The sequence below is a fragment of the Fusarium odoratissimum genome (assembly GCF_000260195.1).
Source record: "Fusarium odoratissimum NRRL 54006 unplaced genomic scaffold supercont1.8, whole genome shotgun sequence".
NCBI lineage: Eukaryota > Fungi > Ascomycota > Sordariomycetes > Hypocreales > Nectriaceae > Fusarium > Fusarium odoratissimum.
In genome coordinates this window covers 635,530-649,730 of record NW_022158694.1, presented here as the reverse complement: position 1 = coordinate 649,730, position 14,201 = coordinate 635,530, and the positions used below count along the sequence as shown (strand labels likewise).

The 14,201-nt window shown below is 48.2% G+C and overlaps 4 protein-coding genes across 6 annotated transcripts; 2 read left to right on the top strand and 2 right to left on the bottom strand.

Annotated features, from left to right (window-relative positions):
- Positions 1-6: 6 nt before the first annotated feature.
- FOIG_06016 (glycylpeptide N-tetradecanoyltransferase) lies at positions 7-2,287 on the bottom strand. Its single transcript, XM_031204955.1, has 3 exons — positions 1,485-2,287; positions 832-1,414; positions 7-778 (listed from the first exon to the last, which is right to left on the bottom strand). The coding sequence occupies exons 1-3, from the start codon at positions 2,201-2,203 to the stop codon at positions 377-379; spliced, it is 1,704 nt and encodes a 567-aa protein (XP_031065204.1). The 5' UTR covers positions 2,204-2,287; the 3' UTR covers positions 7-376.
- A 927-nt stretch (positions 2,288-3,214) lies between these two features.
- On the bottom strand, positions 3,215-5,340 carry FOIG_06015 (uncharacterized protein). 2 transcript variants are annotated; one of them, XM_031204953.1, is made up of 6 exons: positions 5,021-5,340; positions 4,892-4,965; positions 4,639-4,836; positions 4,581-4,588; positions 3,834-4,533; positions 3,215-3,779 (listed from the first exon to the last, which is right to left on the bottom strand). In XM_031204953.1, exons 1-6 carry the CDS (start codon positions 5,128-5,130, stop codon positions 3,691-3,693), a joined length of 1,179 nt encoding a protein of 392 aa, XP_031065202.1. In that variant the 5' UTR covers positions 5,131-5,340; the 3' UTR covers positions 3,215-3,690. The 2 variants fall into 2 exon arrangements, with proteins under 2 accessions (XP_031065202.1, XP_031065203.1); XM_031204954.1 differs by having other exon boundaries at positions 4,892-5,332.
- A 471-nt stretch (positions 5,341-5,811) lies between these two features.
- FOIG_06014 (uncharacterized protein) lies at positions 5,812-8,942 on the top strand. Its single transcript, XM_031204952.1, has 2 exons — positions 5,812-6,352; positions 6,410-8,942. The coding sequence occupies exons 1-2, from the start codon at positions 6,090-6,092 to the stop codon at positions 8,403-8,405; spliced, it is 2,259 nt and encodes a 752-aa protein (XP_031065201.1). The 5' UTR covers positions 5,812-6,089; the 3' UTR covers positions 8,406-8,942.
- A 655-nt stretch (positions 8,943-9,597) lies between these two features.
- FOIG_06013 (uncharacterized protein) lies at positions 9,598-14,123 on the top strand. Of its 2 annotated transcripts, XM_031204951.1 has the most exons (2): positions 9,598-13,776; positions 13,842-14,123. In XM_031204951.1, the coding sequence occupies exons 1-2, from the start codon at positions 9,885-9,887 to the stop codon at positions 13,850-13,852; spliced, it is 3,903 nt and encodes a 1,300-aa protein (XP_031065200.1). In that variant the 5' UTR covers positions 9,598-9,884; the 3' UTR covers positions 13,853-14,123. The 2 variants fall into 2 exon arrangements, with proteins under 2 accessions (XP_031065200.1, XP_031065199.1); XM_031204950.1 differs by having other exon boundaries at positions 9,598-14,123.
- Positions 14,124-14,201: the final 78 nt, after the last annotated feature.

The window sequence follows — 14,201 nt, the reverse complement described above, 5'->3', positions numbered from 1 at the left end:
GATATGGCATCTTTACATTCCAGTCTCGACAAAAGTGAGACCGAGGTAGCAAATCCTCTGAATTATAGACTAGACCATGGGTAACTTAGCTATAGTCGCGGAGTTTAATACGCCCGTGAGCCACCATTCAGCTATCGCCAATTGACTAAACAACTCCAACAGGCAATGAATCTCAGACAGCAAATTCATAATCGGATATACGCCAAATCAAGACTTGTACTCTTTTCAAGCCATTTCTCAATATCTTTTTATTGCTTCTTATTTTTGTTTCTTTCCAGATTGAACTCCTTTCTGGTGTCCCACGAATCAGACCTGGTCGTTCAGTCATTGTCCACTTATATTTGCGTAGTAAATCCACAACTCTTCAACATCCACCTTAAGGCATCACAAGTCCGATACCACTCAGGTTCTCTTCGTCAAGCTGGTTCTTACGATCGACACCACCAGCAATTGGGTTAACACGGTAGTTGAACAGGTAATAATGAAGTTGACCATCACCGGCTCCGAATTTCTGCTGCTCCAGGAAGAGCGCATTGTCCATCAGCGTCAATGCGTTGAACACATCGAACTTGTGGCGCTTGGAGATAATAAGGGCGTCGTGAACAAGTTCGTTAAGGCGCTTCTTGAGAGCAGCTTTGTCGAACTTGTCCTGCAGCGCGACATCTGTACCGTAGTAAAACATGTAAGCAACCTTGATAACGTTGTGCTTAGCGTTTCCGATAGCAGTCGACTCGATGCAGAAGAAAGAGAAGAAGTCAGTGATCTTCTTGTTTTCGTCCTTGTAGTTGATTAGTGCCCATTCTCCGAGCTTTTGTTCTCACAATGACTTACCTCAACAACGTATGTCCACACAACCTGCTGCTCGTTAGGTCCGACCTTGGGGACAAACCAGTGGTGAGCTTCCTCGCGACTGAACTCTGGCGTCATATCGAAGCGCGCATTGTATCGCTTATACAAATCCATAACAGCATCAAGGTCCTTCTCTTCCAGCGGTCGCAGGCCCTTGGTGCTAGTATCGTCTGGTAGCGCATACTTCCGAACTTGATACTGAGGTTTGCTGTTTGCGGGAAGAGGACTGAAACCGCACTCGTAAAGCTTTTGCCAATTAATAGCGCGATGGAAGTATCTGCATGTGCTGACGGGTTTGGGAAGGACGACACCTGCGGTGTAGAGTCCTTGCCAGATCTCGTTGAGGTTGCTGCGTCTGGTAATCTCCTTGATGAGTACTGGCGTGAGACGCTTGCCTCGGAGCTTCTTGTGGATGGCGAGGAAGTTGACCTCAGAGCAGGTGACAACGTTCTCGCGGACACGCAGATGAACGGGGATGGCTGAGATAAAAGCTACGAGAAGACGGGATTGAGTTGCGCGGACACCAACGTGGTATTCCTTCTTCCAGCCAGGAGGCATCATGGCCCTGTGCGTGTTAGCGGGAACGAGTTTGGAAAAGCTTTTTCATTTATTAGCTTAGCAATTTGACAACTTACCATCGGAGAATAGAGGGAGAATAGTTGAAGCGGAACATAGCCTCATCGTCCTCGACGTAGTGCTTGTTCAACAGCTCGTAAACCTCCTTGATCTCGTCCTCCTTGGTCAAATCCATTGTAACCCATTCAAAGCCGGGAATCAGAGGGGCGGGCTCCTTGTCAACCTCCTCGACCTTCTGAATGCGCAGAGGACCCTCCTTTAAAGTCGCATCCTCTCCAAACTTGGGCACAGGCTGCGTCTGCCAGAACTTATACGATCCCATATCTTTGGCGTTCTTTCCGCCAGCGGCAAGACCAGTCATGATATCTTGTAGTGACATTTTCTTAAGCATGTCGGCAGCCTGAGAGCCGGAAGGATCATCGCTCTTGGTGGCCTTATTCACCTCTTGGGAGAGGGCCGGGTTGAGGGCGAGGAACTCCTTGATCTGCTGAGGAGTGAGGCCATCGAGGGCCTTGTGGAAATCGGAATCGGTCGGGGCGGACTTTGAGCCGGTCAGGGCCTCCTTGACCTTTGATCGCTTCGACTTCTTCTTCTTCTTCTTCTTCTTGTCGCCGGAACCCTCAATAGCGTGCTGCTCCTCATGCTCCTCCTCGGATCCAGATTCGGCATCGTTGTCGTCGGCTTCAGCGTCGGCGTCGGCGTGAGCGATGGCCTTGCCCTTGAGCTCGGCGTTCGTCTCGTCGACGACGGGCTCAACTGGCTTGGACTCCTCGGACATGATTCGAGATAGACCTTTTGGTGTAGGTGTCGTCGATGCTAACTAGGTAATGTTACGTGGGGTGGGGGGTTTAATCGAAAGGAGCTCTTTGGTGGGGTAATTTCACGGTAGCATGTGTCTGCCCTCCACTGCTAACGCTAGGTGGGGTTAAACGGCTATAAGAACAACCACGGGAGGTGCCTCAAGTTGCAAACTTGGTATTCGCCCCGTGACGTCGTGGTTGGTTTTTCTCGTATATGAATACTAATTCGGTGGAGTCACACGAGTGAACGAGCTATGGATACGGAGAGTCTGATCAGTAGTCAGATTGACAACGTGCTTTGGAGTGCGATATATGAATGAAGAGTGCCTCTTAGTTAGGTTGACCTAGCTGATGAGAGCTATCCAGCTGGTATTTATACTGCTTTACTAAGGCAGCAGTTGCGTCATCAAGGCAGATAAACCGTATCTGATATTGAATACTTTCATATCGACTGGCAGCCTATAGGGGTTTTATTGTTTAGCTTAGGTACTGATAGAATAGCTAAAAAGCTGAATGACTTCTTATAAGCTTGAAAAAAAGGGGAAAGAAGGATACGGAGAACTGCGGTCTCGACACCGCGTGCACCCAAGAATTTAGAAAATGGTTAAGAGAACTATCCGACAATGAGGATAATCCTGCTATTCACTACAGTGTGATTACTTCATTGAATGATGTAATGAAAGATGCCTCGACTTGTATCTCACTTGCAGCAAAAAAGGACGTTCTTTGCCTTGAATATGAGTCTGCTAAGCTGACGGACACTTTCCATGTTTGGCGATCCGAGGATTTTGTGATCACTCCAACTCACGCAGGAACGATAAATGGCAGGGATATTCAGGAACAATGACTGCGGTATATGCAAGAGATTATCTTTATCAGCTGCATCCTGGTATAATTGAAGCTGAAGTGAAGGCGGCAACTTTGATGAGTGGCCAGTTCAATCAATATCTGACGGGGGGTTGTCTCAATAGACGAGAAAATAGGGAATGCCTGGATTAGCAATCGCCTCTCTTCAACACAAGACAGAGGTGCCCACCGAGTGGACGAGGAAGTCAGTGATGAGGAGTCCTATGATGGTTGTTTCTAGTATTGAATCCCTTAGAGAATCCAGTGCTGGGAAGTATCGCCTATAAGACTATTCATTATTGGCTTTACGAATTCACCTATCCTTCTTTGAAGTCCAAACTCTAGAGGCCGATATGAGCATACTCAGATGTTGAATACCCATAGGTAGCCAAGAGAAGTGGTATACACTCCTAGGAATACATGACACTGGAAACATGGAAACCTCGAAGTCGGGTTCCACAAAATAATAAAGTAAATTCTACGTCGCTTGTCGGATCTGCGCAAAGTAGTTACTGAGAAATCGTGTATGAGTTGGTTCATTACAACTCAATGGGCCAGATATGAGGATGCTACTTATTAGACGCCAAGCAACTACCACGATACGATGTGTCCTTCCAGTCTACTCATCACTGTAGGTCGTTCCGTGAAGATCAAATGCCCTCATGATGGCCAGCGCAACAGGCGCATAGCCCATGATATCGTTGTGGCCTAAGTCTCTGATCAATATTCAATCTCAACAAGAATGAACAAATATCCACTTACCACCGTATGGGAAAAGCTCTTGGCGGATAATCATGTTGGGTTCAGCAGTCCAAGTGGTCACAAATGCATCCTTGCCCTTCCGGATGGTGCGCTCTTCTTTCCAAGCCTCGAAGTCCTTGTCATCCATAATTCCAAGAGTCTCTTGGGCAGCGGCTCTGAACAACTTGTTGTCTTCCGTCCAAGGAATGTCTTTATCATTCTTTGCATGAATCAAATTGAGCCTGAGTCTCGTCTTCGTATGGCGGACTACGTTGGCGAGCCTTCTATCTGAATGCCACTTGTCGACAACGAAACGGTGGATGAAGCGCACGAGAGAAGGCCACATGCGGAAGGGAGCAAGTACAGGGAAGATACCCACGATGCGATAACCCAACAGGAGATTTGCAAGATCGCTGAAGCCAGCGACTATGGTAATACCCGCAAATTCGATGCCCTGAAGAGCATACTTTTCAGCAACGGCGCTGACTACAGCAGTACCTAAACTCTGCCCGAGCAGGACGATGCGACTTGGTGGAATCTCTGCCACGTTGGTAGCCCAGTCAACGAGTGTTGCAGCATCTTGAATTACTCCAGTCTCTGAAGGGGTGCCCGTAGAATGACCAAATCCTCGGTAGTCGATAGCGATAACATGATATGAGGAAGTATCAGTCAGAGAATGATAGCTGAGAGGTCGAATAGCTTGCGCGATATGACCAGCATTCTGTGATGTCAGTTGATATCGGTTAGAATATGGCGGTCACCACTTACACCGTGAACTGAGATATGAGTAAGTATCGATAGGATGGGAACTCCAGATTCAACTTACAATATAGCACTAAGCGAGATTCTGGATCCTCCTTTAGTAGACGAAATGACTCGGTATTGGTGAAGTCTGCCGAGAAACCCGGCTCTTGGGATTCGATCTTGGCCTCATTCTGTAGGTATAGAGGGAGTGGAAGGATATGCCAAGCGTAAATTGATTCACCGTCAGGGGTCTTTAGCGAGAACGGAGTTACTTGATTCCCTATGCGAGCATTATATGAGTGTTATGAATTCAAAATCTCAGAGTATGGACATACGAGCGAAACCCCATCGTTCTGGTTGGTTGACATTACTCCATAATAATGTATTGAACTTGTGTGCATATAGAAACCTGATTAGAGAGTCAAAAACGATTAAATCCACAATGATACATGACCCAAACATACTGTCTCTGGAAGAACGGTGTCATTCCCAGTCCCAAGAAAACGCAATAGAGGCCCAGTGGCGCTGCGACGGCTATAACCACAGCCTTGACGGCGGGATGAAGATAAGACATGATTTTCTGTTGATGGATCAAATAACAAATCAGAGTAAAAGAGATCTATGAGGGATTCTGAAAATGAAACGCTACCTTGGCCGAGGCGAATAATACGCTCACCTGCTAAGTACAAGGCAGAGCCCATGAAGGCCTGAGGTCGAACCAGACGTTGCTTTGTCCGCGCTAAGCACCAGTGATCATCAACGGGACTTCTCACGCGGGGAAGACTACGCCTGCATTCATGTACCTGAGGCGCGTCTGATGCGGCTGTGGCTCCACCTATTCTGCTGGGAAGAAAGAGCCGCGAAATGACCACACCTCACCTTACCTCAGGCTAATTGATATACGTTGGTTATTTGGTGACTGCTAAAGTAAGATGTTGATGAGTTTTTGTAAAGGAAGCTTGTGCACTATCACCGGCCAATAGGTTGACAGAAGTAATTTCACCAGCCGTCTGCTTTTACCGATAAAACCTAATAGTCGACTCTGACACTCTCACGGCGCTTCCAAATAGGCCCGGTCCTGTAAGGTCCCTGCTGAGCCCCAGCTTCTTTTTTAAACCTAGGCGCTGGAGTGCTAAATCTTGGCCCCTTCGCCTTTTCTGTCCAATCAGAACCCTGGATTAACACTCCATGCTCCATCATGAAGGTGTGTTGGACCTGCACCACTGAGCCTCGGATTGCTGTCCGTAGGTGGCTGTTGCTACTGAATGCTACTACCACTTCCTCTTTTCCAATGAGAGCCTTCATTCCCATCTTCCACCTCCCACCTCCATATTCTCTCAATATTCCCTCGTGGCCCAACCTCACCTTCGCTTCTCCGACTATTTCTTGCTCGCGAAAACGATCGATTACTCAGCTTTACACGTTCATTTTGCTCCAAGACGCGCCTTGCATGGCCCTTATATAATGATTGGCTCCAGTCTCGCAGTGTAATTCCCTTGCGCTCTCTGTAGTTTGTCTACTGTGTGAGCTTTCATGGAGCGAAAGCGCAAACTGCCCGCGCGGGCTGCCGCTCGAGGCGAAAATGCTGCTAAAAAGCGCAATGTTACACCTCGAGAGCGCTCTGCGACGCCTGCTGCTCCCCCGCCAGCTCCAGAGCCAGAACCAGCTCCGGAGCCTGAAGAACCTCCCCCGCCGCCGTTGCCCAAATCGATTCAAGCTGGTAAACCTCTTCCAACGGTAGAAGTCGCGCAGCCAGAAGAATTGTCGTCAAAGGAGTATCAGTCAGTTGGTGAAAGGTATGCCATGTTGAACTTACCCACGAGATAGAGGTACTGACTCACGCGTCCCCGAAGTGGTGTACTTGCCGAATCGCTCTTCCGATCCCGTCACAAATGGATCAGCGAAGGCTTATTTGCAAAGTATTGGACGAAACCCCATAAGCGCAAGGGCGTTCTCAATGAAGACCCTAAAAACCCGCCCAAGGATACCATGTCAAAGGTGGGCACCGTAACGATCACGATTGAGCCTCATATAATCGAAGCCACGATGTACGTGGTGAAGGATCCGAAACCGAAGACTCAGCCCGTACCACAGCAGCAACCACAGCACCGTCCAATCCTTCAATATGGTCCTCCAAATGGTTCAATGCCTCCACCACTCGCGCCTCCAGCATCGGCAGCTGGCACCCCGACACAGAATAGGGCGGCGGCAGCGAAATCCACACCACAAAGTCCATCCCAGGGTCCAGCTCAAAGTCCAGCTCAATCATCTCAAACCCTTACCAGGACCTCTCAAGGCCAGATTGCTACTTCAACGACAGCCCCGCCAGTGAACACAGCGACACCATCCCCGAGCCCAAGCTTACAGCCGAGACCGCAAATTGGAGGGCCTGTAGCACCATCTCCAACACCCTCGATTTCACAAGCGTCTCCCAACATTTCCGCACCAGTGGCGCCTATGTCAGCTTCAGGGCCAACCGTGGCACCAGCAGCACCGACTGGGCCGATGGCAGCTCCTTCGATGTCTCCAGCACCTCGACCGCCTCCAAATTCTCATCCGCCCGCGAGTGGCCTCGCCAAACCTGCTCCAGCTCCAATTCCTGGCTCAGCTCCAGGTGTCACTGCTCCAGGTGCTGCCCCTGCTGCGAAACCGTCGGCCAACGATCCTGTGATTGCTTTATTGGCACAGAAGGCTTCAGGAGATGCGGAGCTGCGGGACCTTATGAAGAGAGTGGCCGTGGGGCAAGCAAAAGAGGGTGAATTAGCTCACTTTCAGAAGATCATAGATCAACTGAATGCCGAATATCGAAGTAGAGGGGGGCAGCAAGGGCCATCGGCAGATCGTCTTCTTGTCGATGGTCGCACAGTGCAATATTTTGCTACGGAAGTCAGGACTATTCTTGATATTGTCTTGGCCTCTAACCCCAACCAGAAGTCATCCGAGCTGCGGCCACCACAAGGCAGTGATCCGCTTGTCGTTCTGCTGGTCAAAACTGCCCTAGAGGACCAGAGGACACGGGATATGATTCGAAGGATTGCGGAAAACCGACCCGGTTTCACTGATGCCACAGATCTCAAGGAAATTTTAGATAGGCTGCATCGCGATATGAAGACCGCTCCGAGAGCTTCCCCTGCTCCTGTACAAATCCGCCAGCAAACCCCGAACGGCATACTGAATGGACAACAAAAGGCACCCCATAATGGACCTCCACCTAACCCACAGGCTCTCAGATCAAAGGGGCCACCACCTGCGCCGAAACCAGACATTACTGCTGTTGTTTTTGACTTTGGAAGCGGTGACCGATATCTTTTCCCCAAATTCAGTATTCTGGAATATCTACCAACTACGACTGGCCAGCAAGTTGTGGCTTCATTTCTAATTGTTCGAAAGGGAAGCACATCTGAATATGGAGGTGACCCAAAGCTAGACTACTACCAGCCTGTCACGATACGTCTTTTCACGCCATCTGGACGCCATCTGGAGAATCTTGCACGAGTGGTCGCTCCCCAAGATGAGGTCAGGCGCTATATGGACGATGTCATGGATCATATGACCCGCGCTGAATATGTTCTCCTGGCTATGAGGCTCCCGAAAGCCAGTTCGGACGGAGAGAAAGACGGCACGGCCTCGGAGGAACCCAGGACAAACGGCTCGACACCAAAGCCTGACTCGGCAATAGAGCCGAAACCCGCCGCGAAGGTTGGCGTTCTTTGGACGTCCAAAGGCAATTCTGAAACTCCACCAGTAGAAGGACGGCTGTCAAAGCCAGCTCGATATGCTGAGCAGGAGGCTGAAGCTAGATACCAGCGCTTGATCAATCAAGTTTCTGCAAAGGACAACGAAGCCTAAGCATGTCTTGAGTTTTGAAAATCTCTTTCACTATGAGTTGCACAAACTGATTCTTAGTTTGGTGCGTTTACAATGGAGTTTGGCATTTTGTTTTGGCGAAGTTAGGAGTGTTGACAGGGACATTATTCGTGGGATGGATAGGCGCTACTTGCATATAAGTTACCTAGATTATGTTGAACTAAAGAAGAGCAGAGATTTGTTGGCGGAATCCAAACCTCTTGAAACTGTCCGGCGAATTATCATTATCGGGATTTGTACTTGCTCACTGGTTATCAAGCACCATCCCGCGCCCCCTTATTATCTCTGGGTCAATTACCAAGTTTCTACGTATCATTCATGGTGTATGGATGACCCTTTGGGCCCCACGATAGAGGCGTTGAAGTTCCTACCGGAAGCATATCGAGATTCTAGCATATTCTTTCCACTAGACAGAACGAGGAGACAGGATTTAAGGCTTGAGAGAAGGCGTGAAGTTAATATAGTTGAGTTGCAACTTTTTATGGTGACATGTGGCAATTTGGTTGAGGATCTGTCACGCCTTTTTCTGGGCACCAGCTTGAACGTTAACCTAGGTAGGTAGTAACGAAACTCATGAGCCTGCGGAGAGGCATCGCCATCATGGGTAATTACGTTTTGGCATCGTCATGAACTGTGATTTCATGACATGACGATTGTTGTGAATGCAAGTGCAACGAGTTCGACATCCAAGATTACCAAACGAGTATGTTGCCTCTACTGAGCCTTGTATCCTCTTTTAATTATCTCGATGATGATGATATTCAAGCACGTCCCTTAGAATACAATATCAAAATCACGCAATTGACTTGTAGATGAGGCTGAATTTAGACCTTGATAGTTCCGAGACCGAAAATGTGCATCCATAGGCAGGCTTCTCACCTGTTGCCTCAGTCAGGAGTATCAAACAGATAGATTGGACCTTACCATAGTCATAGGTCTATCGGTAGGAAGAAAAATGATACTTGCTGCTGTGATTCGCCAGCCAAGCAAATTACGCATACAATCAACCATATAGTGCACTTTACTATTTATCAAACAATGGTTCGGAGAGCTGTGACAGTAGCAGCCATCGATATACCTTGACGAACTTACACAATGACGAGTAACCGTACGATATCGAACCCCTCCTCGGTTGATATGTTTCGGCGTCCTCAGCCATCCGTGTATGAGCAACAGGAGGCGGCCCTCACTTGTCTCTAGACGAGTCTCGAGTTACGCCCAGCTATGCCAATAGCTATGATGGCTATGATGGCTATGATGCTATCAAAAAGAGGGGGACAGGAAGTTTATCTAGATCACGAGGAATATCTAGTTCCTCTTTGGGTATAAGTAGGGTGCTTCTTTCCCTGTCCTGACCACTTGTTCTATCTTCTGTGCTTGATACATAGCTCAATTGTGACTACCTATATCATCCCTCGTTTACCTTGGTCATCTACTATTTGCCAGAGTGAGCCGGCAATCATGAGATTGACCGACACCATTCTCGTTGCCCTCCAGGCATCGCTGGGCTTGGCCTTAGTCCTCCCCAAGGATGATATCAAGAAGGAGGTTGTAGAACACAAGTACAATGATGCCGACCCCCATGAGAACAACTTTCACGGCTACGAAAAGATCACAAAGATCACTTCACACCGATACTATGGACCCAAGGACCACAAGCATCATCATGAAGAGAAGGAGTATGACGACGACGACGATGATGACGATGACAAGGAAGAACATGTTCGCCACTCTCATAAAGTAAAGGAGAAGCACAAAAAATATGGCCATCATCATAAGAGCAAGAAGCATGATGATGATCACAAGAAGCATCACTCCCATGACTTCAAGAAGAAGCAACACGATCATGGTGAAGAAGACGAGGAGGAGGAGGATAAGGAACGTAAACTCATCTTCCACACAGACGAGTTCAAGAAAGCCAAGAAGAAAACCGAGGAGAAATTCCCATTCCTCAAAGATCTTGAGTCGGAGACCCCCAAGTCCTACCACAAGCACAAAGTTGAACAGAAGCATGATATGGAGGAGAAGAAGGAAGCGAAAAAGAAATACCCTTTCCTCAAAGATGTTGTGTTGGAGACCCCCAAGCGCTACCACAAGCACAAATATGAACAGAAGCATGATAAGGAAGAGAAGAAGGAACAGACCAACTCGAAGGATGGCAAACTGTACAAGTTTATTCATCGAGGTGGAATGGACGTCAAGCGCGATGTCGACATCAACATTCATGCTCCAACCTACGAGATTCATCATGATTCCGACAAGAAGCATGACCATGGCGACGCCAAACTTGTCAAAATCTTTCGTGTAAGCTCGCAGGAGTCGACTGATGAAACGAAGTATCCCAAGTACGAGTATGATGACGAGCAGAAACACAAGAAGCCAACAAAGGAGTACCATTCCTTTCCTAAGTCTCTCTATCAGGACGGGAAATCGAAACATTCTGGTGAACTCTACAAGGAAAACCAGACTCAAACTGCTAAGAAAGCCCATTCCCTTCTTAGGCCTCACCGTGAGCATATCAAGTCTAAGCACTATGATAGTCACGACAAGGGTCACTTTGGAAGTGAAAAGAAGTACCCCCAGTCAAGCAAAGGTCACAATCACACTGAAGGGCACCGCCCCAAGCCTGTTGTGGAAGCTACCAAGAGGATTCTCGACCTGATCGACCTTTTTTTCAAAAAGGATAATGGGCACCATGGCTCTCCCAAAAAACCATCCTATCAGTATAAATCTTATCCTTCTCATGATTACTCTGATAAGGACCACCCTGGCCCTCACAATAATCGCTACCCCGATGACAAGAAACCCCATTTGAGGCCATCAAAGGACACTCACCATCATTATAAGCCCAAGAATGGATACAAGAAGTCTAATCAAGCAGAGGATAGGCAAATTGGTGAAGAGAAGAAGAAAGCACTGCAAAAAATCATCGAATCCCTCCTCGACCTTCTTCCTGTCAAGAGGGCAGCCCCTGAATACCGTTCCAAGAAGTCTAAGCCATCCGAAGATGATCAGGACTCGCACCATGAGTCCGAGAAAGAGCACCACTCCCATGAGAGACCTTCCTATCTATACAAAGAGCATGCCGAGTACAAGCATGATGGCAACAAGAAGCATATCAAGCTGAGCGAAGACCGTTCCTCTCACTATGAGCCAGGCTATAAACATCAGGAGTTGGACTCACATCACGACGAAAAGAAGAACGGCTATGATCATGACCATGAGGACTCTGAGAAGGGTCAACACTCGCATGATAAGCCTATTTCTCAGTACAAGAAGAAATTCGACTATAAGCATGATGATGAGAAGAAGCATATCCAACTGAGCAAGGATCACGTCTCGCAGCACAAGCCAACCTATCATTATAGGAAGCCGGATCATCAACATGATGACAAGGACCATGAGCAACCTAAGAGGCCCGAACCTCATCATGACGATCAAGAGGCCGAGCACCATGGGGGCTATAAGAAATCAAAGGACCACTACTCATACGACAAGCCAAGATACCACTATAAGGAGCATTCTGAGTACAAGCACGACGATGATAGCGAGCGTGGCTCGTTGGATCAAAGAGTGAAGCTGGATCGTAAGCACATCGATCACTACAGAAAGTCTGGACATCATAAGGACCGCGAAGATGAAACGAAGGCATACAAGGATCACCAGTCTCGTCGTGAGCCTCACGCCAAGAGATCAAACAAGCTTGTACTCAAGCTCAACACCACTCAAATCCTCAACCTGGAAGCCCTTAAGCCGCAGGACCGAAAGCGACTCGCAATGGGCCTGCCCCTTGATGAGCAGACCAGAAAGGAATTCGGCGAGTTCAAGGACTGCACCCCCAAGCTGATTACCAAGCTCAATGCCATGTATGCTACCATCGTCGATGACCCCAAGTACGCACCTTTCATCAAGTACATCAACACAGAACGCAAGTTTTCCGACAGAAAGAGATCTGCTTCTGAGCTCACTCCAGAGATGCTCGCAAAGATCGAGGCTATGGATCCTATGATTCGTGGCATAGCTGCAGACCAACTCGATTTTGACGCGAAACTCAAAAAAGAGTTTGTGAGTGCCGGAAAGCTCTACCCCGGCCTTATCAAGAAGCTTGAGAAGGAGTACGCGCGTATTGTAAAGGACCCCAAATACAAGAAGATCCTTGAGAAGCTCAAGTCTCATGGGAAGCGATCATCCCCGCCCAAGATCCCCAATAGGATACTTAAAAAGATCGAGGCCATGGATCCAGTCCTACGACGCGTAGTGGCAGAGAAACTCGATCTTCCCGCGAAACTCACAGATGAGTTTGTAGATTGCGGAAAGCTCGACCAAAATATGATTCACAAGCTCAACTGGGAGTATGTCCGCATTTACAACGATCCCAAATACAAAGAGATCCTTCAAGAGTTCAACACCAAGTCCAAGCGATCTAAGGGTCAGGACGAGAATACCCAGGACGAGCTCAAGCCCCTGACCAAAGATGAGATGAAGGAGGAGGCCAAGTTCAAGAAGGAGGCCAGGGAGGAAGTCTTGGCCAGTGAGCCGAAAAGGCTCACTCCAAATCAGCTAAGTGTGATCGGGCGTATGCCTAAAGTGCATCGCGATGCTGCAGCCAAAAAGCTTGACTTGCCTAAAGATTTGCGAAAATGGTTCGTGAAGAACAGAGTCTATAAGGGTGAAAATCTCGAGCAACTGAACCATGAGTGGATCCGAGTTCAATCAGACCCTCAATATGCAGACATTGTCAAGCAGATCAAGGCGTTGGAATTTAAGGGATCCGGTGAAGATGACCAGTTAGTCAAGGACAAAGCCAAGAAGAAAGCCAGGGAGAAAGCCGAGGGGATAGACAAGATACGGAAGCGATCTGAACACCAGCTTACCGAGAAGCAACTCGAAAGTCTGCTTAAGCTGGACAAATACGAGCGCCAGGCCCTCGCGAGAAAGCTTGAGCTGGACCAGTCACTCGCTTATGAGTTCGTCAACACATCTAAGCTGAACCCTGTTCTCATCGAGAAATTCAACGAGGCTGTCTCCAAGGGTGCCGGTACTCCTCAGCACCAAGAACTCCTCAAGCTTGTTGGCCAGGAATCCCCCAAGCCTAAGGAGGAAGAGCTGAAGCTAGAATCTATCAAGAAGGAGGTACGCCTGGAAATCGCCAAGAGCCTGGAGTTCGACGAATTCACCAGGGAAGAGTTTTTGGAGGCCAAGGAGCTGGATAGCAGACTCTTGGACAAGGTCACGAAGTTTTGGGGGCTCAAGAGGATGAAGACCGCAGAGCAGGGAAAGAAGGACGACATTAAGCACTCTGAGGTTGTGAACAAACTTCTTGAGTCGGCCCTGGACAAGAAGCGCCAAGAAGGTGAAGATCCCCAGCGTAAGGACACCGATGATAAGAAGCTCACCGAGGCTGACCAGAAAATGAAGGAGAAGCTTGAAAAGACAAAAGCAAACGGATGGTGCGATGAGTTCGTTAGTGAGCTTGAGGACGCCTGGGGCACTAAGAAGAAGAAGACGGAAGATGAGAGCGGTGTGAAGGAGTAGTCAAGCTGAAGTTGTTCAGATTGAGATACGGAGATCAGTAGTTAGAGGCAAAGGTACTTACTTGATTGGTTTTGTTCGCAGGGTCTGTTTACTGGGCCCAAATCAGTATTTACACACCTACCTTGGATAATGAATACATCCGTTTCGAGACCTGATTCAGTTGCATGATTGGCATTGGTATTGGCATTGGCATCGGCATCTTGGTTTCTAGGAATAGCTTCAAATCCCACGATAGAAGTCATA